This window comes from Tuber melanosporum (genome assembly GCF_000151645.1).
Source record: "Tuber melanosporum whole genome shotgun sequence assembly, scaffold_21, strain Mel28".
Taxonomy (NCBI): domain Eukaryota; kingdom Fungi; phylum Ascomycota; class Pezizomycetes; order Pezizales; family Tuberaceae; genus Tuber; species Tuber melanosporum.
In genome coordinates, this window is record NW_003298875.1 from 920,168 (window position 1) to 945,229 (window position 25,062).

At 48.4% G+C, this 25,062-nt stretch overlaps 7 protein-coding genes; 2 read left to right on the forward strand and 5 right to left on the reverse strand.

Annotated features, from left to right (window-relative positions):
• Positions 1-876: 876 nt before the first annotated feature.
• On the reverse strand, positions 877-2,555 carry GSTUM_00005902001 (uncharacterized protein; the record flags this gene model as incomplete). XM_002837989.2 has 5 exons in its annotated part: positions 2,321-2,555; positions 1,683-2,249; positions 1,506-1,628; positions 1,352-1,455; positions 877-1,296 (listed from the first exon to the last, which is right to left on the reverse strand). Exons 1-5 carry the CDS (start codon positions 2,481-2,483, stop codon positions 877-879), a joined length of 1,377 nt encoding a protein of 458 aa, XP_002838035.1. The 5' UTR covers positions 2,484-2,555.
• Positions 2,556-6,954: 4,399 nt separating this feature from the next.
• On the reverse strand, positions 6,955-8,284 carry GSTUM_00005903001 (uncharacterized protein; the record flags this gene model as incomplete). XM_002837990.2 has 5 exons in its annotated part: positions 6,955-7,326; positions 7,383-7,505; positions 7,650-7,824; positions 7,856-7,976; positions 8,100-8,284. 5 exons carry the CDS (start codon positions 8,282-8,284, stop codon positions 7,283-7,285), a joined length of 648 nt encoding a protein of 215 aa, XP_002838036.1. The 3' UTR covers positions 6,955-7,282.
• Positions 8,285-8,535: 251 nt separating this feature from the next.
• Positions 8,536-9,103, forward strand: GSTUM_00005904001 (uncharacterized protein; the record flags this gene model as incomplete). Its single annotated transcript, XM_002837991.1, has 5 exons — positions 8,536-8,584; positions 8,698-8,750; positions 8,820-8,879; positions 8,944-9,007; positions 9,069-9,103. The coding sequence occupies 5 exons, from the start codon at positions 8,536-8,538 to the stop codon at positions 9,101-9,103; spliced, it is 261 nt and encodes an 86-aa protein (XP_002838037.1).
• Positions 9,104-9,225: 122 nt separating this feature from the next.
• Positions 9,226-11,830, reverse strand: GSTUM_00005905001 (uncharacterized protein). XM_002837992.2 has 7 exons: positions 11,569-11,830; positions 11,143-11,439; positions 10,879-11,059; positions 10,685-10,818; positions 10,483-10,627; positions 10,213-10,423; positions 9,226-10,158 (listed from the first exon to the last, which is right to left on the reverse strand). Exons 1-7 carry the CDS (start codon positions 11,667-11,669, stop codon positions 9,542-9,544), a joined length of 1,686 nt encoding a protein of 561 aa, XP_002838038.1. The 5' UTR covers positions 11,670-11,830; the 3' UTR covers positions 9,226-9,541.
• A 680-nt stretch (positions 11,831-12,510) lies between these two features.
• On the forward strand, positions 12,511-13,635 carry GSTUM_00005906001 (uncharacterized protein; the record flags this gene model as incomplete). XM_002837993.2 has 5 exons in its annotated part: positions 12,511-12,685; positions 12,858-13,000; positions 13,103-13,159; positions 13,191-13,254; positions 13,448-13,635. Exons 1-5 carry the CDS (start codon positions 12,637-12,639, stop codon positions 13,633-13,635), a joined length of 501 nt encoding a protein of 166 aa, XP_002838039.1. The 5' UTR covers positions 12,511-12,636.
• A 27-nt stretch (positions 13,636-13,662) lies between these two features.
• GSTUM_00005907001 (uncharacterized protein) lies at positions 13,663-15,265 on the reverse strand. XM_002837994.2 has 6 exons: positions 14,891-15,265; positions 14,646-14,719; positions 14,310-14,454; positions 14,112-14,148; positions 13,973-14,006; positions 13,663-13,871 (listed from the first exon to the last, which is right to left on the reverse strand). Exons 1-6 carry the CDS (start codon positions 15,059-15,061, stop codon positions 13,778-13,780), a joined length of 555 nt encoding a protein of 184 aa, XP_002838040.1. The 5' UTR covers positions 15,062-15,265; the 3' UTR covers positions 13,663-13,777.
• A 5,610-nt stretch (positions 15,266-20,875) lies between these two features.
• On the reverse strand, positions 20,876-24,341 carry GSTUM_00005908001 (uncharacterized protein). XM_002837995.2 has 5 exons: positions 23,678-24,341; positions 23,334-23,487; positions 23,158-23,243; positions 21,682-23,103; positions 20,876-21,627 (listed from the first exon to the last, which is right to left on the reverse strand). Exons 2-5 carry the CDS (start codon positions 23,368-23,370, stop codon positions 21,076-21,078), a joined length of 2,097 nt encoding a protein of 698 aa, XP_002838041.1. The 5' UTR covers positions 23,371-23,487; positions 23,678-24,341; the 3' UTR covers positions 20,876-21,075.
• Positions 24,342-25,062: the final 721 nt, after the last annotated feature.

The window sequence follows — 25,062 nt, forward strand, 5'->3', positions numbered from 1 at the left end:
GAAAAAGAAAAGGCCCACTTTTTCAAGCGCCTATTCTCCTATAGGGAGAGTTGGGATCTGATCTTACCTGGCCCAAACAGGGCATCCCATACGATGAGGACAATGAGCAGAAGCAAGCCTCTTGCTAAGACTTAGCTATCTTATTGAAGTCTCGGTCGTCATAGATAAGCACCTTCTGGTAGATATTGGGCGAGTCATTCATTTAACTCTGGCGGGTGTGGGTGCCCGTAGGCTTATGCTGCGCTGGCATTTTTGGGCCATTGTTGTCGCAGGACTAGTCAGGTTGGCAGTAATTTTTCCCTGCTAAGGAGTCCGACGGGAGATAATAATTTTTTCCTAGGATGGAGTACCATGATAAACTAGTGAGAACTTCTTGTGACTCCAACTAAACTCTAAATTTAATATGTGAAAGATCGTGAAATGTCCATGCAACTTGGTTTTGTAGTGTAATGGCTAGCACCCGGGATTCTGATTCCCGTAATCTGGGTTCGACTCCCAGCAAGACCTAAGATTTTCGAGTTTTTTTTATACAGGGCAGTATTTTGGAATTGGCTTGACTGGGCGCCTTTACGTAAGGGCCGTTGTTGGGATGGAATTAGTTTACGAGTCAGTCGCCTAGGGGTGCTAGTCTTCGTGGCTCTTGCCGTTACGCTCAGTAGTAATTCGCAGAAATTTCCCCAACCACTTTGTTTGCCATGACATAGTATGAGCGAAGACTATTTACCGGGCACTAGGGAGATAACTGAACAATAAGGCTCAATCTAGAATACAATAGGTCGCCAATAGGATTAAGCTCTAAGTTTCCCCCCCCTAACTACTCTAAAAACACAGTATCTGTCATAAAGGTTCTCGAAGAAACATTCAGCTCTTAGCCTCTCACTCCCCCTGTTTCTCTGGCTCCTTCTCCCCATACCCCTCAGTGACCATATCCGAGATCCCTAAATCATCCTCCTGCTCCTTCGTCCTCTCCACATCAACAATCGTCAATTGCGGGTCCGGGTCCGGCGCATACAAGTTCTGAACATAACTAGCAGCCAACGGGTCATCGAGGATGCAAGTGAACTTCCTCTTCCCACTCTTGGCGTCTCTGAGACCGACGAAGAACTCTTCCCAGCGGTCCCTAGTCTGCTCGTCTAGGGAGTCTGAGCTCTCACCGTGGACGTCGCCCCAGATGCGATGGTGGAGATCATCGTAGACTTGGGTTAGGAGCCCTTCTAGGGTTGTGAAGCGGCCGCCGAGGGTGCCAGGCGTGAGATCGAGGTTGAGTTCTGGGCATTGGAGCGCGCAGGTTTCGGACTGGGGATGTTAGATGTTTTGAAATATTTAAAACAGGCGGAGGGGCTAGGTTAACCTTGAGGATGTCGCGAGCTAAGTCGTCCTCATCTTCTACTTTGAGAGTTATGACACGGCCTTTTGAGGGGACTGCTCCTCCAGTTTTTACTTCGTTGCTCTTATCTGTGAGATGTTAGTGATATGCATACTTCAGGGCTAAAAGGTAGACTCACATCCACAATCATCGCAGACAGTGCTCATAATGACCACTTCTTTGAAATGTGGGATCTCGACCAATTTCATGTGTGTATAGCAAGGCCTAACACAACTGGGACAGCTCGCAGGGAAAGTATGCACTTCATCCGGTTTAATCACATCCCCCTCTTCCTCCTCCTCCTTCTCCTGATCACCCGTGGTATCCGCCAATCCCAATGCAGCATTCTGCTCAGGCGTGCGGACATAATCCTGACGAACCCACTTATTCCTAGAATCATCCGGCTTCGGCTCAACCCACGAGTTCCCAGCAGGATCGTCCAGCTTGATAGAAAAAGGGAGTGAATCACCATCGAGCATTTTCCTTCCTTTCTTCATAAAATCCTCGATCTTTTCGTACGACTCGGGCTGCAGACTTTTCCGGACCGGTTGGTCGGCGGCTAGGTCCTCTAGCACAAGGCTTAGCAGACCCTCGATATTAGTTAATTGGCCCCGCTGGGCCGGTATCTCCAAATCTAGCTCGACAAACCTAGCCATGCAGGTTTCGGACTTGACAAGCTGGCGGTCGAGGTCGAGCTTTGACTCTACGGTGAAGGTGTAAACGCACCCACGCTCCTGGATCACTCCAGCAGATTGTATCTCGTTGCTGCGGAAGTGGCAGTGTGGGCAGTCGAAGGACATGATCACTACTTCGCGGAAGAAGGGTATTCGAGTAAGGAGGAGTCTGGTTGTGCCTTGTTCGTGGCAATTCATGCATAGTGATTCTAACGAAACAACCCTCCCCTATTAGCCTAGCTTGCGTATATGTTGTGGAGTAGGAGGTAAGTTGACATACCAATGTTGTCGACGACTTGAGGCTCCTCAATGTTTGTCTGGTCCTCGTCATTTTCGACCAAGCCGGCAGCGCCACCCGCAACGCTCTCAACTTTTGTCCCGATATCTTGGAATAAATCCTGCTTCCGATCAACTGGTGCAGTCATGCTCGTCTTGAAGGTCATGGGCGCTTTCAAGGTTGCTATAGGGTAGCCTTTTTGGGGGGAGGAAAGTCGAGAATCAGGTTTCGGCGGGGGTGCTGCTTTGGAAAACCTTGGGAAGCTTATTTGGCGGGGTTTTGGTGGGGCGGGCAGCATGACTAACCAGAGCCGCGTCTCACAATTATTCGCGGAAGTGTGATAACTGCTAGACTATTATTCTGGTATGATATATGTAGACTGGTATATCGTAACTGTGATGCAAAACTCGATAATCAGTTCTCAATAAGCACTATACTCGCGTATTATCATATCGATACAATTATTAGAGTACGAAGCACTCAAGTAGTTGCCCGACCATTCATCTACCCGTGTCGTTTCGTAAAAGTCGGATTAGAGCTAAGTTAAGGGTAACCGAGCCAACGAGAGGGCATGAAGGTCACCAAATCGCCACACCTCAACTAAATAAATATGATAGCAAAAGGCAATTGGACAGGCTCCCCTAGCGCGAACCCGACTTCTAGAGTAAGAAAAGATGCGGAGACCATTTCTCTAACCTGAGGGCTGCGCTATTGCTACTCAAATGGGTCAATGATCAAATCAACTTTCCGTGCAGTAGTCAGACATTTATACTGATCTCATCTACAGTTAGAACACGAAACCCTGCCCCCAAGAGATATTTAATTTAGTGCTAGTGCTCGCCAAGGGCTCAAATTCGTGAATTCTTCACACTATCATATCATATTTTTGGAGGCAGGCCGAAATACACGAATCTAAGAAAGAGCTTATGAAATTATACTAGTTATAACTTTAACAGCATTCAAGTATCAGCTGTTAGGGTAGCTGGAGGGCTCGATCGTGAGCATGGCGAGGACATCTTCAAGAGTAAGAAAGAGGGAGGAGAAAGCAGGATAGCCTGCACGATCTTGTGTCCGGAGGAAGAGTCGCGCAAAGGATATCAGTGGGGGGGCCGGGGAAGAAAAAAAAAGACGAGCTCGGCCAAGCACAGCCCAATAGCTCGAAAGGTCCACCTCCTCCTATATCTCGCACTCAATCACCCGCACTGCACCTGGGGGTGAATTTTCAAACAAGGAGCAATGGGTGGAAACTGTTTCTTCCATCTTTCCGTCATTCTTGCCGCCTCGCCTTAGGTAGATGGTCGCACAGACAGTCCTATTTCTGTTTGGCAATATCACCGCCGTGAAGTTTGTGAAGTACCATTGGACCCCCTTTTGAAGCTGTCGATGGCAATGTGCCAGAGCGTGCTGTTATATGGAACGTTTGACGCCAGACTTCGAAGTCGGGTACAATTCTTTGAACGAGGCTCTCGTTAGCCATGGATAGCATATTACTCCTGTTATGCACCTGCCAGCACGGAGCCCGATGGCCTTAGGCCGCCCATCTTCAATCCCTGATCTCTTCCGAGATGTGCCTTTCCTGCCGCCAAACCTCGCTTTCCCCAGTGTTGATCTCTATTGTGATAATTCCTTTTTAACAGAAAGGAGTTTCTTGACTCTGGTAATCAGTGATCAACGTTTACAGTTTCTCTCCCCTTAAGGACGTGTCTACTCATACAATGCATTTAACATTTAATAATTTAATGCCATTATCCTTAATCTTGGGCGAAACAATTTCAAATCCACCTGCCAGAAGGATAGGCATTCATTCTACAGTAGCGCTACGCAAATACCAAGCTCGTGCAGTGGTCAATGTCTAGAAAAAAAAATTGGCCCTCACTCAATTAATAGGATCCCAGGAGCTCAATCCCCACCTTATAACGAGCTATTATTGAACGATCGTGCAGGCAGGAAAAGCAACGAACACTGTCCTATAGAGACTAGAAGATTAAAGACCTTAGCCTTCCTCAACAAGGCTTTAGGGAAAAACCACTACTACTGCGAGGTGGTAGAACCCGAATCCAGGCCATAGCCTAGGGTCGAGGCAGTCTGCGATCCTAGAGATAGCAGGTGAAAAAAAGAATTTTTTTGCCTCCTCTAATTTATGAAAGGATAACCGCAAATCCTAGTCGCTAAATTTATACAGACTCCCCAGCACAAAAACGACTGAATCAGTAGATAGGGTGGCCATTTACCATTAAACTACATCTTCGCCAATAGTCGCCATGTAACCTACTGGCTTTTCTCAATGACTACATGCATGAATAATTCCTACCACATCTGTCCTTGCTGGGATATTCCCCCCTCCCAAATTTCTCTGAATCTAAGAACCGAGTGTGGACAGCAAGCTGATGTCGATATGTTGCTTTCCTCATGGCAAACTCCGTATACGGAAGGCCACTCGCACCCACGTTATCCAACAGAAACCGCTCTTTCCTCTCTGATCAATCGCTAGCAAGCCCTCCTCCAGCATTCAATGAAGAGAGTACTAGGCATCCCACAGTTGTAGATTGCACTATAGACATTAAAGGCGTTAAATTCATCAGACGCTTCACATAAACCAAACAAAATTGTGACAGCCGGGAAACAGCAGGCCTGAATGGTCTACCAGAATAGCGGGTGGTCTCAAGCTAGGATATTAGGGAGGAGGGGACGGCCCTCTTACCTCGCCTGGAGGTCGGCCCAGCACGGCGTTGTAAATCGTTTGACCCTCCCCCTCCGAATCCAATGGAGGAATTCTCAAAATTGGATTTCTTTAAAAAAAAAACATTTTGTTTTGTGCTCCTTTTCGTTGACGCCTCGTTAGTGGCTAGGAAAGCAGGAAAGGGTTCTACTATTACTGCCTTCCCCTCCGGCCTTCGGCCATGTTTTTTGGGGGGTTGCGTCCCATGCTGTAAAGTATTTTCAAAGCCTAGCGTGCCCGCCAATGACCGCTCCCTCCAAGCATCAAAACAAAGGTGAAAACACGCAACACTGGGTTTGTCCTCCGCCATCGTGGGACAAATACCCACTGCAAGCGATCCAGTATCGTAGCTCAGTAGCGCTAGTTCTCTCTGTTTCCTGCCTCCAAGGTCTTCCTCGTTACGATACGTGATGATATAGCTCCTACCGACCCTAGATCATTCAACAAAACAAGACTGCGTTATCCAATCCATCTCTACCACTGCCACCATACCAGCTCCTATACACCTCGGTTCCCGGCAGGTACTTCTCCACATCATCACCGACATAGCGGGCACAAGCGCTCTAGTGACTTATCCTGGGCGCTAGCGGCCACAGCCAGGGCAGAAGCCCAGGCCATTCACCACTCCTTTCTACTTGGAAGCCCGCAGAAGATACGGTATCTGAGCGAGAGGGCCGGTTTGAGGAAACTCCAAGAGCTCGAGAAAAGCGGGGCCTAGCGTTGTGCAGCCCCGTAGATAGATGCCCGAGATCCTTCCAACCCAACCTCCTGAAATCTGCGAAGCCGACATCAAGCTGGTAGTTACTACTCGTGCAGCACCTGCAGGGAAAGGATCACACCGAGGCGCCGACCTATCCCACAGACCAGCGGGAGAACCGGCCAGCTCGATATAGAAGTGCACGAACGCTTACAGGAATATGAATAGAAAAAAACAACCCGTCACGCAACGTAAAGCATCATAGCAAAAGTCCTGCTTGGGGTGTATAAATAACGAAAAGTGCCCCATCGCAATCCCGACTGAATGGTTTACAGGCACCCCTTAGGGGTAAAGCACTACGGCATGTAGGTCCTTGCACTTTTGATCACTGGCACCCACATGTCTACAGGAGACTTAACTGCATTCAAACAAATCTCTTATCCAGAAATCCAAACCATAGCGTAGGGTACGATTGGATATAGTGATGGGCAGCCTCCAGCCCCCAACCAGAAACTGGGAGTTTTCTGCATCCGAGCATTACGACTAAAGATAACCACCGAGACGGAAAGGTGAACCTCGCTCGAACCCAGGAACGCATGCAGACAGCGTGTGGAAAATATGGAAGGAGCTGTAGCAGTTAAGCTAGTATGCTAGCAATACCCGACACCGCACTAGTAAATTTACACCCTGACTGCCGTCATCCGCAGGGAGGTTGTTGGGCAACGCTACTCCTTTTTCTAGGTAGTCTAAATATGCCGTCATAGATAGTCACTCGTCCACTCACACCAGTGCATTCCTCAATACATAGATAGCAGGAAGCGTAAACGGAAAGCAGAAGCAGAGGCGACCGACCGCATACCCAACCACCGCAAACACACTACCGCAAGAGGGATCCCAAGAACATGAGGACCCAACAAACCAAGCAACACATGCAAAAAATCAACATCCGCCAAGACACAGCATGACACGTCCACCGTACCGGGACGCCCCCCCGGTCGGTCAGGCACGCTCAGGGCCAAAAACGAAATACACCTCTCACCCCCCCCCTCTAGCAGAGCCGAACAAGCAAACTGGATCCGGTGGCGAGCAGTGACTCAACACGTTCAGGGCGAAAGTCAAGCTCCCTGCAGGGGGAGCTTTTCGGGGGGGGGGGCGAGTTGACGAAATGGGAATTCGCGCATCGAGTAGGTAGTGGTACCGTACATACGCTGCTTGCGCTTCTGCATTAATTCGCCACCAGTTGCCACTTACGATCCTGCCTGAATTGCGGCATCAAGTATTACCGTGAGAGACTTGATTGGGTTCCAAAAATCTTGGGTCGAGCTCAGATGAATCGCAAACGCAACCAAGCCCAAAAACACCACGGCCCAATGGCGATTTGAGTAGAAGTGTCACGATTTATCACTCGCTCCACAACTCATCTGGTAAAGTGCCTAATAGCAAACCCGAGTAGGAGTTGCTTCTATCATAACAGATCCCCGCCCCATCCCCCAGACTTCTCCCCAGTTGTTACCAGCAAACCCTATCCACAAAACAAGATATAGTAAATCTAAGCTGTTGGTCTTAAATTGCCTTTGCTATCGTATTTTGCCTCTGGACATCGCATTAGCACCATTTCGGCTACAGCGGCCAACCGAGAGAGCGCATACTAAAGAAGGTATAGGAGAGCGTAACAGTGTCAATCCCCCTCATCTGCGGATCGTCCAGAAAGTCCGGATCAATAAAGAAGAACACAGGCATATCCACCTCTTCACCCGCGCTCAATTTCTGCTCTGAAGGTCCAACCCCACCCCCGTATTAGCCCAATAGTCAACCAAAGCAGCCAGCCAATCAGCCAGTAGAATACAGTTGAAGCCGGGTCGGCGATACAAGGTTAAATAAATTATATTGAACAGCAGAGAGAGAAAAGAACAAACCTTCAAAGCAAAAACACTGAATCTTGGAAAAATACTGCGCAACCTGCCCCGGCGTGACGCTATAAGTCGCAACCCCAATTATGTCCTCCTTGGAGCAATTCTTCGCCTTGTAAAAGGCCAGCGCGGTCTCGCCCGGCAACACGCGCACCTCACGCTGCTGTGGGGTGAACTTCCACTCCAGTACGTCTGAGACGGAAGCGCTAAACGTGATGCGTAGGCGGCGGGCGCCGGTCACGGGGACGAGCTTCTCGGGCGTGAAGCGGGTCTGGTCGGTGATGGGGGTGCCGCCGAAGCCGGTCCTTTGACAAATGGCGCGGTAGAGCGGGACTGAGGCGTAGGCGAGGGTTAACGTGGCTATTCCAAGGCTGTTTTGGGTTGGAAACCATGAATAATTGAAAGATAGGAAGAAGGAAAGAGGAAAGGGACACGGGGTTTGGAGGGAGCCTTCACCTTATAGTATAGTATAATCCGCTAGCGTTCCTCCGCCTATATAGCTCCCGGACGTTGGCTGGTCCAGTCTGTCCGGTAGTGGCAGTGCCTGCACCCCTAACGCTCCCATTCCTCCAAACTCCTCCACAGCCCGTCGTGCCCCTCCTTAGATTTGCCCAAGTAATTCTTAAAAGCACCATCGTCATCGTCACATATAGTATCCTCGCTGTCGTTTCACGCCTCACCCCACACCACCGGTAAGAGGAATATCACCCGCCAAGTTCCGGGTAACTTCTCCGCCAAGCCCCTATCACCCCACCGTAAATCTCACCCGCACAGTAAAACAAGCCACCATCATCATCGTCGTTTCCAGCGACCATCATCTCCAATTGCCACGCTGCAAACTCAAAACTGAAGAGCAAACAACTCCACTCAGAAACTGCAAGCAACGATAACCATGTCTGACGAAGAGAGAGAGACTAAACCTTTCAAGTTCGTTACTGCTGGTACGGATTTCTATAACTCGGTTACTTGGTCGGTGCGGGATCGGGATTGATTGGGAGGTTGTGGTGAGATGGAAGGGGCACGGAAGGTTGACAAACTTTTTTGGCGGGTACAGGTTTTGATGCACGATTTCCGCACCAGAACCAGACGAAGCATTGCTGGCAAAACGTATGTTATTTATCCCTCCAAACTCTCACCCTCTCTTGGTCGATCGAAGTAGCTGATTGCAACTGACAGTACGTCGACTACCACAAATGCATTATTGCAAAGGGAGAGGATTTCGCTCCTTGCAAGCAGGTTTGCTATATCCAGATGCGGGATTTTTTTTTTTTGCTCCTGTGCTAATCGCATGTGATCATAGTTCTACCTTGCATACAGGTCCTTGTGCCCGAATTCCTGGATCGACAGATGGGATACCCAACGCGGTATGCCCCCCCCCACTTCAACTTCAACGTTCTCGAGACATGTACTCTAATGCCATTACAGAGAATGGAAACTTTCCCGTGAAACTAGATTCCTAAGTGTGTCCAGATCCAACAAACGATAAGGTAGTTATTATGCAATGTTAAATACTACTTGTGCATAGAAATGTGGTTCCGTGGATTGTAGAAGTAGGTTTCTTTCTTCACGGTGGGACGAATGGTAAAGTGATATCAGACTCGCTTTTATTGTGTGCTTGTGACCAAATATGCCTATTCCCCCTCTCAGACAATACCCGTTCCTATCCTTAACGAAGGTATCCCCTGATGCAAGTGTGAGGACGAAGATTTTCCAATCAGTAGCATAACAAATGAGAGGTGAAGAAAAGATGAAACGAAACGAAAAGGAATACTCATGTGTACATTACAAAAAAAAAAAAAAACCTCCCCCGGAACCACCATTTCCCTATCTAGACCAAGACGATTCCTATCTCTTCCATCCCAGCATATCAACAGCATCCAATACCAGAAACTCCCAGCTTAAGCCTTATACAAAGTATCAATAAACCCAGTCGCCATCGTGTTGATAACACTCTTGTTCGGCAGACTTCCCGCAACTCCATATAGCGCAGTAGTCTCACCAACGGCAGCTCTTGATCCAGGCTCACCCTCGCCCCTCAATTTTACACTCTGTACGGCTTTCTCCAAATCCTTCAAGAACTTCTCCACAGCAGACACGGTAGGGCGGGTGCAAGCAATGTGAAGCGCCGGAGGATCTTGTAGAGCATTCAGATGCCATCCCAACGAGCTTAACTCATCCGCGACCTCGTACATATTAAGAGTCTTGCTAGAGAATGCTACCACACTAACCATAGGCTCTCCAAGAATGTACAAGTCCGGGTGGAGACGCTCGCGGATACCAGACTCAATTTCCTTTGCGGCACCAACAATATCCCGGCAAGAATTGGTGTATCCATTCTCACCCTGGCTCATCAGAGAAGCCCAAGTTCCGGCGATAAGTGAGCCAGCACGGGAGCCAGCGAGAGAAGGTGAAGCGTAAACTCCACCAGTCCAGGCGGCAGAAATGAAATAGCCATAAGACCGAAGCTTCTTTGTACGGAAGAGCACAACGGAACTTCCCATGGGAGCAAATCCATCTATTACGAAACATTGTCAATGATGCAAAGAAATACGATTCTTGGGAGACGAACATTTGTGAGTGTCACACGAAATTGAGGTTACGCCCTTGACATGGAAATCGAAGGGTTCAGTTGGATACCCTGCCTTCTCAAGGAATGGTATCAGGAAAGACCCAAGACAGGCATCAACGTGCAATGGGATCCGCCTTCTCAAAGCAATTTTGCTCAAACCCACGATGTCATCAATGATTCCATGTGGGAAATTTGGTGCTGACCCAGCAATCTGGATCACAGCCGATTAGCAAATGCGGGTTGTGGTTCCAGTAATCAGTCGTAGCCTACCAAAACTGTGTTGTAATTTACTAAACGGGCAACTGCTTTGAGGTCAACTTTAAGGGTTACGGAATCCACGGCTACACGGTGCACGGTCAAGCCAAAGTAATGGCCTGCCTTGTCAAACGCAGCATGAGCTGTGCTCGGGACAATGCTTTACGAACCGTCAGCAGTTCAGTATAATTATGGGAAGGGGCATATCGATGCTCACATCTCAGGTTCAGAAACGCCACGCTCAACGTACGCTTTTGTTCTAGCAGACAAGCAAGCCATCAAGATACTCTCGGTGCCCCCACTTGTCGTGATGCCACCGGCACTAGACGGCGCATTGAACATTGCCAAGACCTACCTATCACGTCAATGCCGTTTCCGATACAACCTCTGGAGCAAGTCAATCGCCCTTACCATTGCCACTATCTCAGCCTCCATTTTTCTCACACCAGGAAAGACGTCCGGGTGCATTGGGTTGCTGATAGAAAATATACGAGATGCCTCACTTTGAAGATTCAAGAGATCGTCCCCGCCATGATACACCGCACCGGAGACCTTTCCTTCCTCCCACGATGCATGTTCCATTTCGCTCAGTCTTGCATCAAAGATCAGCCATCATCAGCTCGGATACCCCCAAATCGTTGGATCGAAAATAACAAAGAATTTGGTATACCATACTTTTTCAATTCCGCCTTCACCTGCAGCTCGGTCATTCCCTCTTTGGGCAATTCATGATAGCGGGTAACACCAGGCCCCTTGGGAACGAGCTTATCTTCCAACCTCTTCAACGCCTCATCAACCTGTGACTGCACCTTCGACCTGATTCCGGGGAAGTTGAGGAAAACACCATACGAGTACCGCTGCACAGCTGAATAGAAATCTACTAAGGTTCCGAACACACCGCGACCACGCAACTTGCGCACGGCGCGGCGAAAGTGCCGCAGGACGAAAAAGGCAAACACGATATTTCGGAATCTTTATTTTTTCCGTTTTAATGGACATCGGTCAGCTAAGCTCGTATTATTATTATTATTGTTACCCCCCCTCACCCTCTCGTCAATCTCCGATGGCACGTGGGCGTGGGGCGAGCGGAAATGATCTTACAGGTCAAGGTTGAGTACGAGGAGCGATGAGCTTCTCACCGTGGCTTTCTTCGAGGAAGCGAAGCTCCGCAGGGAGACAGGTACACGGGAGGAGCCCGCCATGATAAGCTACCGTATCGGGTTCGAACAATTCGCGTAGGCACGTCTGACGACAATAATTATAGAAGTCCTTGTTCGAGGCGAAGGGGAGGAGAGAAGCAGTGATGTTAGAGCATTTTATGGAGGACGTCACAGGGGGGGGTGGAGAAAAAGTGGAAGGGTGTAGGGGAAGGAGAAGGCCGGGTTGGTGGTTGGCATGTGAGTTGCTCATGGGGGGGCGTAGGCAAGAATGTTTGTCCAAGCAAATTGGGCGACAGCCGAGGTATGGGTGATTCGAAGCAACGCGTTCTCCCTGTACTCGCCCAGAATCCTTCAATACCAAGAAAATTGATTTGATTGAATCAACCCCAGCTGTTCTCCCCACCACAGAACCTGATGCTGGGAATGACATTGTTCGAATTAGACTACTCGTACCCTCCACGGTAGCAACACCGTGCGATAGCACGATACCGGTAACAGGTTAATTACAGTCCTCCCCCATAAAAACACTAGCTCCCAAGCCAATAGGTCTCCCGAGTAGTAATTCCAGAAATGCTTTGGTTATGTATGATTCCGGCTTACTGTTTGATGCTAGGGTCTGTTCGGCGTACGTACCCACACTAGAACGGGTACTGTACAAGATGACACCGGGGCCCCGGACGCCGCGATCGTACAATGCCGGTATGTAGACTACTGTACATATCTATCGCCCGTTCGCACCCTCGCCCCCCACCCCCCAAGAAACCTCCGGATCAAAGTTTCTCCAGAATTCAAGGGTTAGGGTAAGCCTCCCACCGTTGTCTAGGGTTCGGATGGCAAAAAAAAAAAGATCAGCTGAACCCAGTAAGTTATGATAACCGCAGATCCAAACCCCACCCCCCACCAAACAAAATAAACCCAAATAAAGCAAAACAGCACCAGATCAAACCAAGGCCAAAACGAAAACAAAAACTGAGGCCTGCACCCGCCAGAATCAAAGACACATCTCACCATGCCTCGTACAAAGCCAAACATCATAATCACCGGCACGCCCGGCGTCGGTACGTTGCAGCGAACTTGCATCTCGCATCTGACATTTCTCACCCTATCCCCCACTCCCCCCCCCCCCCTCATCCAGTTCTATTAACAGTTGCGGGAGGAAACTTCCATTTCCGTTGGCGTATACCCAGTTATTCGGGAAACTGTCCCTGACGCTATCTTGATCCAACGCAGGTAAATCTTGCCACTGCGAGCACCTAGCACAAATCACAGAACTGGGTCTCAAACACCTCTCCATCAACCATATTGCCAAGGAGCGCAACTGCTATGACGGTTATGATGACGAACTAAAAAGCCATATGATCGACGAAGATAAGGTTTGTTTTCCGGCTTGCCTTTTTATTTATATTTTTCCTTCGTTCCGGATATCCGCGCTTTCCCGAAGCTAAATATAAGGGGGTGTTTGGTTGGTTGCTCAGCTTCTGGACGAAATCGAGGACGAGGTTAAGGAGGGCGGGTACATCATTGATTGGCACGTATGTGATTTGTTCCCGAAGAGCTGGATAGATCTTGTTGTTGTGCTACGTGCGGATTCGACCATTCTATATGATCGATTGGAGAAACGGTGAGTGTCCCTCCTTTCCCTTCTCTTACTTGTGGCAGTGGCGGCTTGCTGGTGGTAGCTGATTGGCTGTGTGCTGACGCATTACACCTTTGGGACGCAGGAACTATCCGGGTATGTAGCCTTACGAAAAATAGACTTCCTGCCCCGATTCATCGCGCCCTGGGGGTGTTGTACGAATACTGGCTGATGGCCTCTGCAGACAAAAAACTCCAAGAGAATCTCGACGCCGAGATCATGCAGGTCATCCTTGAAGAAGCTAGGGAGGCATACGATGAGGAAGCTATAATTGAGCTACGGAGCGATACCACAGAGGAGATTGACAGCAACGTCGACAGGATATCCGCATGGACGAGGCATTGGATACAAAACAATCCGGAGGGCGTGTAAAATTTGCCCAAGGATACTCGTACTCAGTTCGGTATATCAACCTCTAGTTCCTAGCCTCTAGACATAATGAGACAAAAAAAAACCTCCCCCTATAAAACGCTAGAGTACCATAGAGCAACGCTCCCCGCACATCGCGGGTAATCTAGGGATGAGCCTCCATCCACTCCTTAAGCATCTCGAGCGCCTTGAAGCGATGTGAGATCAAATTCTTAGCGGCCTTGTCCATCTCGGCGTACCTATTAAAGGAGAGGTGAAAAAGCCAAAGTCAATGATCGCAAAGCCAATATCCGAAAACCCGAAAAAAGCACATGTGACAAAAATCGCAAGAGAAACTCACGTCTGCCCTTCGTACTCGAATATCGGATCCCATCCTGCCGCCACCGCCAACATGCCCGAGTCAGTCCCGGAAATAGGGAAACAACACACGAACAAAACAAGACAAAAAGGGGTGAAAGAAGGAAGGAGGGAAAACCAACCAAATTTCGCAGGTCCTCTAGGAGGCACAATCTTACCCTGTATACACACAGTGCGGATCAATGACCGGTGAATCAACTCTGCCCCGTTTTACTCTTTCTTTTTCTTCTTCTTTCTTTTTTCTCTTGTGGAAAAAGGAAAGGAAGTGGAGAGAGAGAAGGAGAGGGAAGAGGGAGGGGGAGGGGCAAAATCATACATACATCAGTCCTACCCTGAAACAACACCGGCTCCTTCCCAGGCCCCTCACAGTGGGCGAATGTGCACACGGCTTGCGCGGACTTATCTTCGTACGCGGCGAGCATGTTCACGAGACCTTCATGGCCGAGGTCTTTCATGAACCATTTTCTGGAGCGCCATTACATAGGTGTTGGTTAGTTGGTTGGTTAGGGAAGGGGCATTGTGGGCTGTGAGTAAGTTATATTTGTTTGTTCAATAGATGTTTGTTCTATGGTCTTCGTAATCGTGTTTGCACCATAGCGCCACAATGATGACAACATGCTCTATGGCGGGGAGGAGGGGAAGGAGGAGTGACACACATATACGGGCCAGGTAATCCCTTCAAAGCATTGAAGCACAAACAGGTATCTTCGACTAGAACGGGTCCGCCAATCTAATCACAATGATACCGTCACAACAACGAAAACAATTCCGTAAGCACATATCCTCACCACCATCAGAATTTTTTCCTCTCCCTTGAATGTGGCGGAGGAGGAAGAAGAGGGAGAGGGGAAGAGGAAAGGGAAGAAGATGGATGGAATGACATGCACAGACAGACACATACCGCTTCTGCCGCACGTTTCGCTTTATCCTTCGATATGTCTTCTATGCTCCCCTGCAGTTCAGGTAAATCCAAGGCCATGCTCTGGACGCTTATCCCGCTAGCGGCCAGGATAGCGCTTACTTCTGCCAGTTTGCTAGCGTTGCTGGTGACAAAGAACAGAGTTTGGGGCATCCTTTCTTCCACCTGTTTTCTTTTTTGTCTCGCTTTGTTATGTTTTTTTTTTTTTTGTTTTTGATTTTTGCTTGTTCCCCGTCCTTGGTTGGGGAAGAGATTTTTTCCTTGTGAGTGGTGGGGTTGTCTTGATGTATGGATCTTTTTTATCCCTCTGCCGGTGGAAGGTGGTTGTGATATACTCGAGTAGATGATGGTGGGAAGGGATGAATGGAAAGAAGAGTGCTTTCCACGTGTTGAAATAACTCTTCCCCTCTCTTCTCCCCCGGACATGGGACCAAAAAACTATGCCCTCCCGGATGCTTCTCTACCTGGATATCAAAATAACATACCGGTACTAATTAAAATTTTAATAATAATATTTATATAAAAAAATAAAAAAATATCGATACTGTAGTGCCTCTTTCTTTCTTTCTTTCTTTCTTTCTTTCTTTCTTTCTTTCTTTCTTTCTTTCTTTCTTTTCTTTATATCCTTTCTTTCTTGCCAAGAATCACATCAGGGCATCAGATCAGATCAGATCACGCCTTGATTTTTTTTTTTTTTTTTACTCATAGCCACCGCCATTATCAAATCAATCAATCAATCAAGCTTGTCGCGCAGTGCCGGTACGGTACCTTCCCGTATCCGAGACACCGTGCCGGTACAGTACAGTACGAGTACAGTACAGCTCGATACCCGCTTGTTTTTTGGGTGTTTTACCCTCACTTGACCTCGCTTAGCTACAGTACCTTTCTCCCCCTTACAGTAGCCCTGATTGCCATAGCACACTTTCGTCCCAATTGTGAATGGTAGCGAGAATCCCGTATAGTACAAGTACTCGTACAAGGTTATTTGAAAGAAGAAAAGTCAAAAGGAAGAGAAATTGCCCAAAGGCCCGGCGGGTGATGTGTTCGGCTTCGACCCGACAAGAAGCTTTTGGATAACCGGCGCCATCCATGCACTTGACGGTAGACAGACTATCCATCGGCAGAGAAATTTACCACCTAATTCCATCAACAAGCTTTCATAATCGCGACGAGGGACGGAGTATTTACACACTTCGCCCATCTCTTTCACCCCCGAGCAGCGCAAAGGTCTTGAGGGAAGGAAAAAGACTGCGGAAGAAGTCAAGAATCGTTGGAAGCTTTGACATTTTTCTAAATATGATACCTTCCAGGGAGAACAGAGAGCATTGAGCGATAGGGTGAGATTTTCAAGAGGTTTCTTGACACCCCTGGCGCTGCGAATGGACCGAAAAGAAAAGCTCCACTCCCAAGTGAGGGTATACCCAACGCTCGGAGAGGCTTTCTGACGTAAAAAGTATGACAACCGACTGTGTTTATCTTTTCCTTTTTTCACTCTATTTCCTCAGAGTTACGGCCTAACTTAAGGCAAGGCGATTCCGTGGAGGTATATTCCCCTGTAAATGGTGTTGATATGAAAGCCCACGCCGGGTAACTTCCCTTCCCCCTGCCAATCTCTCGTCCACAAGGGTAAAAAATCGCACCAGGATCTCCCCGATCAGGGACAAAACAGCCCGGGAAGGAATAATGTTTTCCAGACGGAGTATAGCTTGGAGAGGCTGATGTCGCCAGATCTCACTAACCGGTACACATTTTTCCGTCCCACTCCGCTAAACCCATTACAGTCTAGACACTGAGATCTCCATTAAGTGGATCTACAGGTACAAGTACAAGTACCGTACAGTACAATAGAGTTTTTGTCGTGACTCGCGCGCGGCCGAATCGAAGTGGCGCGTCGTGGTAACCTTGGCCATGTACTGTACTGTACCAGCCAACCAGAGATCGAAAGATATTGAGCACGGTACCAGTGCCCTTTTGCGTAATTGGCCCAAGTTGCTGATCAATCTATCTCCGTCTGGGTGAGCGACTTCGACTCGGCGGCGCGAGCACCGTACCACTCGAGCAGTACTACCGTAGTACTTCCGGCCGACAGAGATACTGCTCCAAGTAATACCGGTAATCACTGATGATGACTCTCATTACGGTATCATAACTGTGGGACACGTAGACGGCCTACGGGCACGTAACGACCAATTGCCTTGACAACTTTCGTAGGGCTCTCTGCCCCGTATTTATGGACCCTCTGCTCCCCTCAACACCTTATCATGCCAGAAGAGCCTCTCACAGTATGATACCATATTAACCCTACCGCATGCCCTTCTGCCCACGACAGTCAATGATTCGTTAACGCTTTGCCATACCCTATTTGCCCCCTTACAGCTTACGGCAAGGGAGACAGGTCTATTACGGTTGTATCATGGCGGTCTGCCGGTGGTACAATACACGGTCCCCTGCAAAACCGCCTGGCGAAGAAAAAAAGGGGGAAGGAAGGAAGGAAAGGTAAGTGGAGATGATTATCGGTACCTACCTACCTGGTCGAGCGACTGAGCGAGAACATCATGACATTGTGTGGTTCTTTTCCTTTTTTATCGATGTGGAGTTTGAAGCCCCACGTACTCGTACTGTGCAACACTCGGAGTTATGCGGGCCGTCCGAGATGGGATGCACGGGAGTTTGCTCGTCCGATTACTCGTACTCGAGTACATATGATACCACACCCTTTCGTAGGAAGCAAGGAGTACCCGAAACGGGGGGGTTCGTGGCTTTGTCATCGGGGCTCAGGTATGTGGGGCATTTTTCGCCAGGAATGATACTTTGTCCGGGTATGATACTTCTGCTTGCCGCGAGTTCGGTACATACCGTATGTACCTAACTGTCCCGCAGTCTAACTTAACCCCAACCCCACTCTACCGCACATTTGCCAACATCCAACTGATGATACCACACCCACACAAGTGCCCTACATAGAACCCGAACACAAGGGGGGGGCAAAAAGTTTGTGTGGCGAATTGTCTGTGCACATCTGAGCGTCCGTCCTGAATCCGGACTCAGATTTTCGGCTTCTTTATGCAGGGTACCGGTATCTTTGTACTCGGGTGTGTATAAAGGTACCGGTAATATATTCTCACCAACCAGCCTGCGCTCCGGCACGGTACTTGTGCACAAAACGGCGGGGAAGATCGATTGGAACTCGTCGGTGAATCCCGTCCGCCCATGAAGCAGTGGTATACGATACTCCCTCCCTCCCTCACTCGTCCCGAGTCGGTCGGTCCATCCAAGGTCATCAGCGTCCCGCACCCCAACGACACAACGTTGCGCCGGGGCGTGAAAGAGAGTTTTGCGCAGTACCGTACCGTACAAGAACCGTGCCATGATGCCCACTTGTGAAGAAAGACCAAGAACCACACCCGATCAATTCATCTCATCCATCCATCCATCACACCTTGCTTGTATAACAAGCCGGCGTGAGCACACGGACACCGCGACAAACAAAGCAAAAAAAAAAAAAAAAAAACAAGAAACAAAAGTGGGGTGTGTAGCGGCACAGCAGGAAAGAGGACCCCTCCACCGATATCTTGCTCGAGCAAACAATCAAATAAGCACTCACTAAAAACACAAAACGGACAAACATCCCCCCCGGATGGACCTCCCTCCTCACGATGCCCAACCATCAATACCGGCAAAGTAACGGTAATATCATAGCCAGTTATCCAGAAGCCTCGAACGTTAATACGGTATCAAAAAAAAAAAAAAAAAAAAAAGCCAGGATGTCCAGATGCTCAAGCGCTTTGTTAAACAGCCAAGCAGTATTACGAGATCAGAATGTAAATTGTGATACGCAAACGGGAGCTAACCATGGTAAGAACGACCCAAAACGCACTCGACCGACGCGAACGCGACGCAACCGAGTTCCACGTGAGAGAGAGGGAAGGAGAGGGAAGGGAGGGAAGGTGGTAACTTAACATTCAAGAAGCCCCCCTGCAAATGCGAAAAAGGGAAGGGTTAAAAAAAGGGCGAAGGAGAGTCGACGATAAGGGTAGACTAGGGAGGTATGATACAGTGCACCGCGGTAAGGTAGATACTATCATACCGACCGGACCGTGACATGCGCGCAAACACTCATTCGAATCGCGCCAGCACATTAATGCCCCGTTTTTATGGAATCCCGGGGCCAATTAATTAACCTCGGTGGCACGGTGCCGCACTGCGCGATACTCGTACAAGTACAGTAGTCCTCCCACCCCACCCTAGCATGACGGACAGACAGACAAACAGGGTTTATACGGTGTAAAACCCGGTTACTGTACAAGTACCAGCACCGGTACTTGGCTCTTAACCCCACCGCCAGGTTCACGAAGGGGAGGGAGGAGTGTGAGCGAATGAACGAGGGAGCGGTGGAGCCGCTGGGCCGGTTCGTTGACACCGGCCGGTACAGTACCCGGATCCTCGACCGTGGATTCTATTCTACCGTACCGTTCTGGATTGCCTGGGTAGGTGTTGTTGCGATCGCTTGTTCGTTCTGGCGGGGAGGTGGGTGGTGGGTTAACGTAGGCAAAAGCACCGTATCATACTGCATATATATATTGGTACTGGTACAGCAAGTGGCTTTCTTTGTAGGATGCTGTACTATAATGTACTGTACAGGTACTAGAAATTTCCTACCCCACAAGGCTCAAGCGATGTATAATGTGATATATAATACGGTATGTGAACGTTATTATCGGTACTATACTTTATCGAGGTACAGATTGTTCCATTAGATTTAGAGAAAAGGGGGGGGGGGGGAAGAATGTAAAATACTGCTTGTAACAAAGAAAAGAAAGGAACTAAGTACACCAGGAAATCAAACAAAAAAAAACATATCACAAAAGGGAAAGGATGAAAATAAAAAAACGCTTTCAATAAAGTCAGGCCACCGTATACCCCTTATACCATATCAATCAAAAGCACACGAGAGCAGAAAAGCAGGAACACGAGAAAACTAGAACAAGAAAGACACCCAGAGAGTAATAAAAAATAAAAAAAATATATAATGTACTGTACAAACATTGTTAATGATACTTGAACGTCTTGATACCACCAGACCCATAATGAAGCAAAACGAAGCGAGGAACCCACACAAAAAGTGAAGAAGGGAAAGAGGAAGAAAGCAACAGATATATCAATCAATCAGAAAAGCATCTTAGCTCACCGCCCATGGATTTTTTTTCACAGACTGAAAGGAAGAGAAATCAAAATAAATAAATAGGTAAATAAATAAATAAAATAAAATAAAAAGGACATTTCGTGGCGTGAAGATACAGCCCAATGTGCGTGTATAATTGAGGAAATATAAATAAATAAAATTGACCCAATGTCAAAATAGAAGAATATCAAAAAGAAGTTAAAAATGCTAATTCAGAATAATAATTTGAACAGAAAAAACACATTGTTAAAAGGTGGAGAAAGGCCACTAAGTGTATGGTATCTTTTTTGGAAAATAAAATAAAATAAAACAAGAATTCGAAGAGAAAAAAACCCTTCACAAAAGAAAAGGAAAAAAAAGAAAAAAGAGAAAAGAAAAGAAAAAACACTCACACAACTCCGTCGTTGAGTATAGGAAACGATGTTAAGTATTTTCGAGGCAGGAGCGGGGATTGGTCGGATGGCAAGGTTGTACAAGATGACCTTTTATTTATGGCGGTTAGAGCTGCCAAGACGGCGAATTCAGCTGAACTCGCGCCGTGCAAAAGAAAGAAAGGGGTTGATGGATATGCAGTAAGATGTTGCTGTTGACGGTCTGCCGAACTCGACTGTAGCAGATTGCGTGAAAGCGCACGCCCTGCTACCCTCAAAACCTCCTCTTCTTTCTCTCCTACTGTGCCTGTTCCCCCCCCCGTTGAGTTCCATAGCCGACCGCACTTCACTGTAACTCTCTCTTCTGACAATCATGTACGCCGATTCTTCCAAACCTTACGAAAATGAAAAAACTCATTCCGCATACAAAAAGAAACTAGAAAGACAAAAAGAAACTACCAAATGCAGTGCAGAGTGGTATGGGTCAAACCAGAAAATCGCCGCGCCAAAAATGGATACACCCAGAGATGCATGTAAAAATTTGCACCCTTTAAAATTCGCCAAACGCTCAAAACCATATAATATTAGAAAAACAAAAGTTTTTTTTTGAATTTTCAAGAAACATCGCCCGGTAGTTGGCCTTGCTGCACAGTACCCGAAACCGATTCCCGGCCTTCTGCTGCAACGGACCCGTGCGGATAGTGAACCACTTGTGTCCCTGCGGTATTTCCCGATGCTGTGTTAGGATCAAGATAGGATGTTAGATCCCATGAGGTACGCTGCCCCTGCGCAGACATTTGCTGCTGGCTTGGGGCGAGTGGTTGATGAGGATGCCAGAGAGGCTGCTGCCCCTGTTGGCTGGCAGACGGTGGTGGCAATGCAGGAACATGAGCTGGTAGCTCCGATGAACCTCCAGGGCGATGGGTTGGGGGGGACGAGGTGGCAGAGGATTGCTTAACTGGCAGCGGGCCCGTGGTTCCGGTTAGACTTGCTGATGCCCCAGATGACGATGATGTCGGCCCTGTCGCCGTTGGAGGCGAGGGCACTGGAGGGACTGCAGTCTCACCCGCAACAGACTGTGATGGCTCGCCCACGGATCCACCGGGATATGCAGAAGCGCCTGGAGCAGTAGGAATTACCGAAGCCGTTGAGGAATAGCTAGCACACTGTCGAAATGTTCAGCAATGTATCACCGGGGGTTGCAGACAGGGATGACCTACATATTTACCAATAATCTTCTTCAGAGCGTGCCCTAAGACTGACCAGGGGAAAACCTTGACATCCTTCTCAATATTCCGAGGCTTAGGGTTGGGGAAGGCCATGATGAGCTTGAAAAAGTTCTCGCTGTCAGATTTAGCCTTCGATACGGTTAGCGGCCTAAATCCCTCCAAGTTCCTTCGGATTCGATTCTTCTCCTCAACCGTGAACCGTACGGCAATTAAGGATTCCAGTAGATAAATGCAATCGACGCTAGTGACAAAGCACTCTGACTTCTCCGCCCACCAAATACAACTGATGCAAATGCTATTGGGCTGCCTGTCATTTGGTGCCACGGGTCGGAATGTAGTGTGAATTGTGCTTCCTTTTTGTCGCCGCCAGAACTGCACCAACCTCCTCCTGCTGTCCCACTCCTCGGGATTCCAGTTTCGCGCCATATCCCCCAACTCTCCCTGAATGTCAAGAACTGCCTTTTCTGGATAAAGGCCGTAAGGGTTAAAGCCGGTGCCTGTGCCGCTAGGTCCTCCTTGCCCTGGGGGTGGAGCCGTGTGAGCGGCTTGCTGTAAAGTAGAAGTTCTGATGAGGGTTGGGTTTGGTGTGTTGGAGGGTGAGGGCAAGGAAGCAGGGGGCTGGTTAGGGGAAGTATCTGATCTCATTTGTCGCGATGCAGACGATTGCGCACCTGATGGCTGTACCGGATACGGTTGAACCCATGGTTGCCCTGCTTGCGCAGGCTGTGAACTGCCAGCTGGGTATGGAGCGTAGCCATAAGCTCGTGGTGAGGTCTGTGGTCGGTATCCAGGGCCTTGAGTGGATTGTTCAGCATTATACCCTGAGTAGAGGTAGCTTCTATCGTCGTTAGAGTGTGGTGTAAATGGAGGGATCCCACTGGGGCCCGGGGCCGGATAACCATAGCCATAATCTTCACTCTTCGGACGTATTGGTTGGCTGGCAGGCCTCTTTGCTGGCCCCCTCGACGAGGCTTCATCAGGCTCCACAGTACTCTTCCGCTTTCGACTCCCCCTGGGAGGAGGAGAGCTAAACGACTGCTGCGCTGAACTATCCGTGTACGTGAATGTGCCAACATCGAACGTGTCCAACTCCTGGCCATCGGCATCCTCAATGTTCAAGTAAACCGTCACTTGAGGAGCCACCCAACCCGTCAACGAAAAAGCCGGAATTTCACCCGTCAACCGATACATCCCGGGATTTTCCTCTCTACGAATAGTCGTGATGCATCTTCGGGAACCAAACATGAATCGGAAAGAACGAGAGTCAGTGGTCAAATCGGTAGGAGATTGTAGAAGCACAGAAAAAGCTCCTCCTTCAACTCCTTGTGTAGGACGATATCCCACCACTCTTGGGCCCTGGTCTTCAAAACTTTGAGAGGGATAAGCAGGTTCACTCAAGTTACTCGAGTGTTGCTGTGGTGGTGGTGGGCCATGAGAAATATGGCCAGGTTGTTGCGGTGGGGGTACGTAGTGAGCTTGAGAATGATTATAGCCATAGGCTGATTGCTGCGGGTTTGGAAGATGCTGAGTTTGAGGAGGTCTGGTATCATACTCTGTAATCAAAAAAAAAAAAAAAAAATAGATTAGACAAATGTTCTAGAACGAGGATCTACCAAGGAAGCTATAAGTGCAATGAGATATACCTGCTTGCTGTTGAGGGGATTTCCCGTAGGCCGACATTGAGACGACCCCGGCCGAGAAGCCTGACTTGGCCGAAAGGCCGTCTTCGTTCAACCCGTTTCGCAGATTTGGATATTGCCGAAATTCGTTGAATGCGTAAGGCGACAGTAAGGCCGGCTGCATGCGCAAGAGAGGTTTAGCTTCTACTAACAGCGCAAAAATAAAGATAGGGAGTAGAGAGACAGAGGACGAGAAAATAACAAAGGGAAAGCCTTTTAAAAAAAAAATGAATAAAGGGAGTACCATGAAATATGAGACGGCGAATGCAACGGAAACGCAAAGAGGACGAAACGAAATATTATCACACCTCTGGGACTTGAACTTGTAATGATACTGCGCTGACTGCCACGGTTATTGACTTATTGGTTTAGACGGGAAGACGCGCTGGGGTGCGGCGTCGTTGAAGGAAGGAGGGAGGAGAAAGCGTCAAGGGGAGAAGGACGTGGTAGTAGAGGGGGGAACAAGATCTCCTTGGGTGTATCTACAATAGTAAGTAGCTTAGGTACCAGGGTAGAGTACCACAACAACAACGAGGCTCCTGGGGTTGGGGTATGAGTGGGTGTGTGGTGGAGGCGGAGGGCGTACTAGTGCGAAGCGGTAGTGTGAGTGCCCAGGATTATGTTGCTCAAAGCCGGTCTCTCGGGAAGCTGTAGCGTAGCGTATAATTGATAGCGAGTGAGTGAGGGTGGTGTGTAATAGTGTGCGAGTGAATGTAAGCGTGCGTTATCACAATAACCTGGTGACTTTAGCTGTGTAGCAATAACTATTCCTTAAAACGCAACACCAAGAAAACTAAAACTGTTAGAGACCAAAATGACTCGCTGACTCCACAACCCCTTTTGAACTTAAACAAATGCGAGAAGCTGCGAGTAAATGAGACGAGATAAAGTCGATCACTCAGAGTTTATGTACTAGTGGGTATGTACGGTAATAAAGCTCGGAGGAGGAAGGATAATTAGTGGTGAGGTAAGGGTAAGGAAGGTATGTTTGGACAAGAGGGGGGGATAAGTTTGTCAGAGGTAATCAAGATAAAGAGAGGTAAGTGTAGCGTTTGGGAGTAGTGGCGAGGACGGAGACGCAATGGAAGGGAGAGGGTGGTGGCGTCGTTATGAGGAGCTCTAGCTGAATCTCGGGGACCCAGAATACTTGTACAGAGGGGGAAGGGGGGTGGGTGTGGGTGAGGAGGGGAGGGGAGTTGGAATGCGGGAGGTGTGGATCGGGGGGGGGGGGGTTTAAAAAGAAGACAAAAGGATGGGTAGCTTGGAAGTGGGCCTGTACCAATACAGTACCCTGGGATGTATGTATATGATCCAGATATGGGGATAAGGTTTTTGATAAAAAGCTCTTTAAAACTTTTTTTAAACCAAACCGCCAGCCAAAGGGGGGGGAAATACCAAAGGGAAAGGAAAAGGAAAAAAGGAGAAAAGTAAAAAAAGGAGAAAACGGACAACTGGGCCAACCAAAAGAAAAAAAAAGGTGCCCGGAGTATGGTAACCAATACCGGTTTTTTCCCCCAACTTAACTTAAAACTGTTAAGTTTTTAAAACCCAGGAAAACTCCCCGCTCCTACACAAAAAAAAAGTAAAGTAAATCTGCCCCGGTAGTAAGTAGGTTCCAATAAAAAAATGTATTTACTGTACCCCATCCCCCAAAAAAAAAAAAAAAAACCATAAACCCCCCCCCCAATACCTG

Excerpts from the sequence above, each read along its gene's own strand:
- GSTUM_00005908001 (XM_002837995.2), bottom strand. The coding sequence starts at position 23,370 with ATGTCGGCCTACGGGAAATCCCCTCAACAGCAAGCAG. Across the intron at positions 23,244-23,333 it reads ATCCCCTCAACAGCAAGCAG|AGTATGATACCAGACCTCCT; the intron begins GTATATCTCATT and ends TTTTGATTACAG. Across the intron at positions 23,104-23,157 it reads ATCATTCTCAAGCTCACTAC|CAACACTCGAGTAACTTGAG; the intron begins GTACCCCCACCG and ends CCACCACCACAG.
- GSTUM_00005905001 (XM_002837992.2), bottom strand. The coding sequence starts at position 11,669 with ATGGCGGGCTCCTCCCGTGTACCTGTCTCCCTGCGGAGCTTCGCTTCC. Across the intron at positions 10,628-10,684 it reads GGCGTTTCTGAACCTGAGAT|CATTGTCCCGAGCACAGCTC; the intron begins GTGAGCATCGAT and ends CGGTTCGTAAAG. Across the intron at positions 10,159-10,212 it reads TTCGTGTGACACTCACAAAT|ATGGATTTGCTCCCATGGGA; the intron begins GTTCGTCTCCCA and ends GTTTCGTAATAG.
- GSTUM_00005907001 (XM_002837994.2), bottom strand. The coding sequence starts at position 15,061 with ATGCCCCAAACTCTGTTCTTTGTCACCAGCAACGCTAGCAAACTGGCA. Across the intron at positions 14,720-14,890 it reads CGAAACGTGCGGCAGAAGCG|ATTGGCGGACCCGTTCTAGT; the intron begins GTATGTGTCTGT and ends CATTGTGATTAG. Across the intron at positions 14,007-14,111 it reads TAGAGGACCTGCGAAATTTG|GATGGGATCCGATATTCGAG; the intron begins GTTGGTTTTCCC and ends CGGTGGCGGCAG.